This window comes from Eimeria tenella, genomic scaffold (genome assembly GCF_000499545.2).
Source record: "Eimeria tenella Houghton genomic scaffold, Eth_scaff3337, whole genome shotgun sequence".
Classification (NCBI taxonomy): Eukaryota; Apicomplexa; class Conoidasida; order Eucoccidiorida; family Eimeriidae; genus Eimeria; species Eimeria tenella.
In genome coordinates, this window is record NW_013543143.1 from 906 (window position 1) to 1,206 (window position 301).

The following is a 301-nucleotide window of genomic DNA, read 5'->3' on the forward strand; positions in this document are numbered from 1 at the left end:
ACATGGCTCTTAGCAGCAAAGCCCTCCTAACAGGCAAGGGGCCCCAGGGGCCCCCCAGTACCCAAACCCAGCTGCAAGGGGCCCCTGGGGGCCCCCCTCCAGGGCTAGGGGGGCCCCCCCAGGGTTTGGGGCCCCTGGGGGCCCCTGGGGTTAAGGGTTTCTGCGGGTTTGAGGGTTTAGGGTTTGAGGGTTTGGAGGGTTTGGATGTGTCGACGGGCGGGGGCTGCAGCACCAAGGGTTTAGCTGCTGCTGCTGCTGCTCCTGCTCCTGCTGCTGCTGCTGCTGCTGCTGCTCTTGGCTA

At 66.1% G+C, this 301-nt stretch overlaps 1 protein-coding gene across 1 annotated transcript in view; it reads left to right on the forward strand.

Moving 5' to 3' along the window:
* ETH_00037710 (uncharacterized protein) overlaps positions 1–30 on the forward strand; it is a gene marked incomplete at both ends in the record, with an annotated part of 801 nt that extends 771 nt beyond the window's left edge. Inside the window, one exon of the mRNA XM_013376327.1 lies at positions 1–30. Within this exon, the coding sequence (XP_013231781.1) occupies positions 1–30 (30 nt within the window).
* Between the last annotated feature and the right edge of the window lie 271 nt (positions 31–301).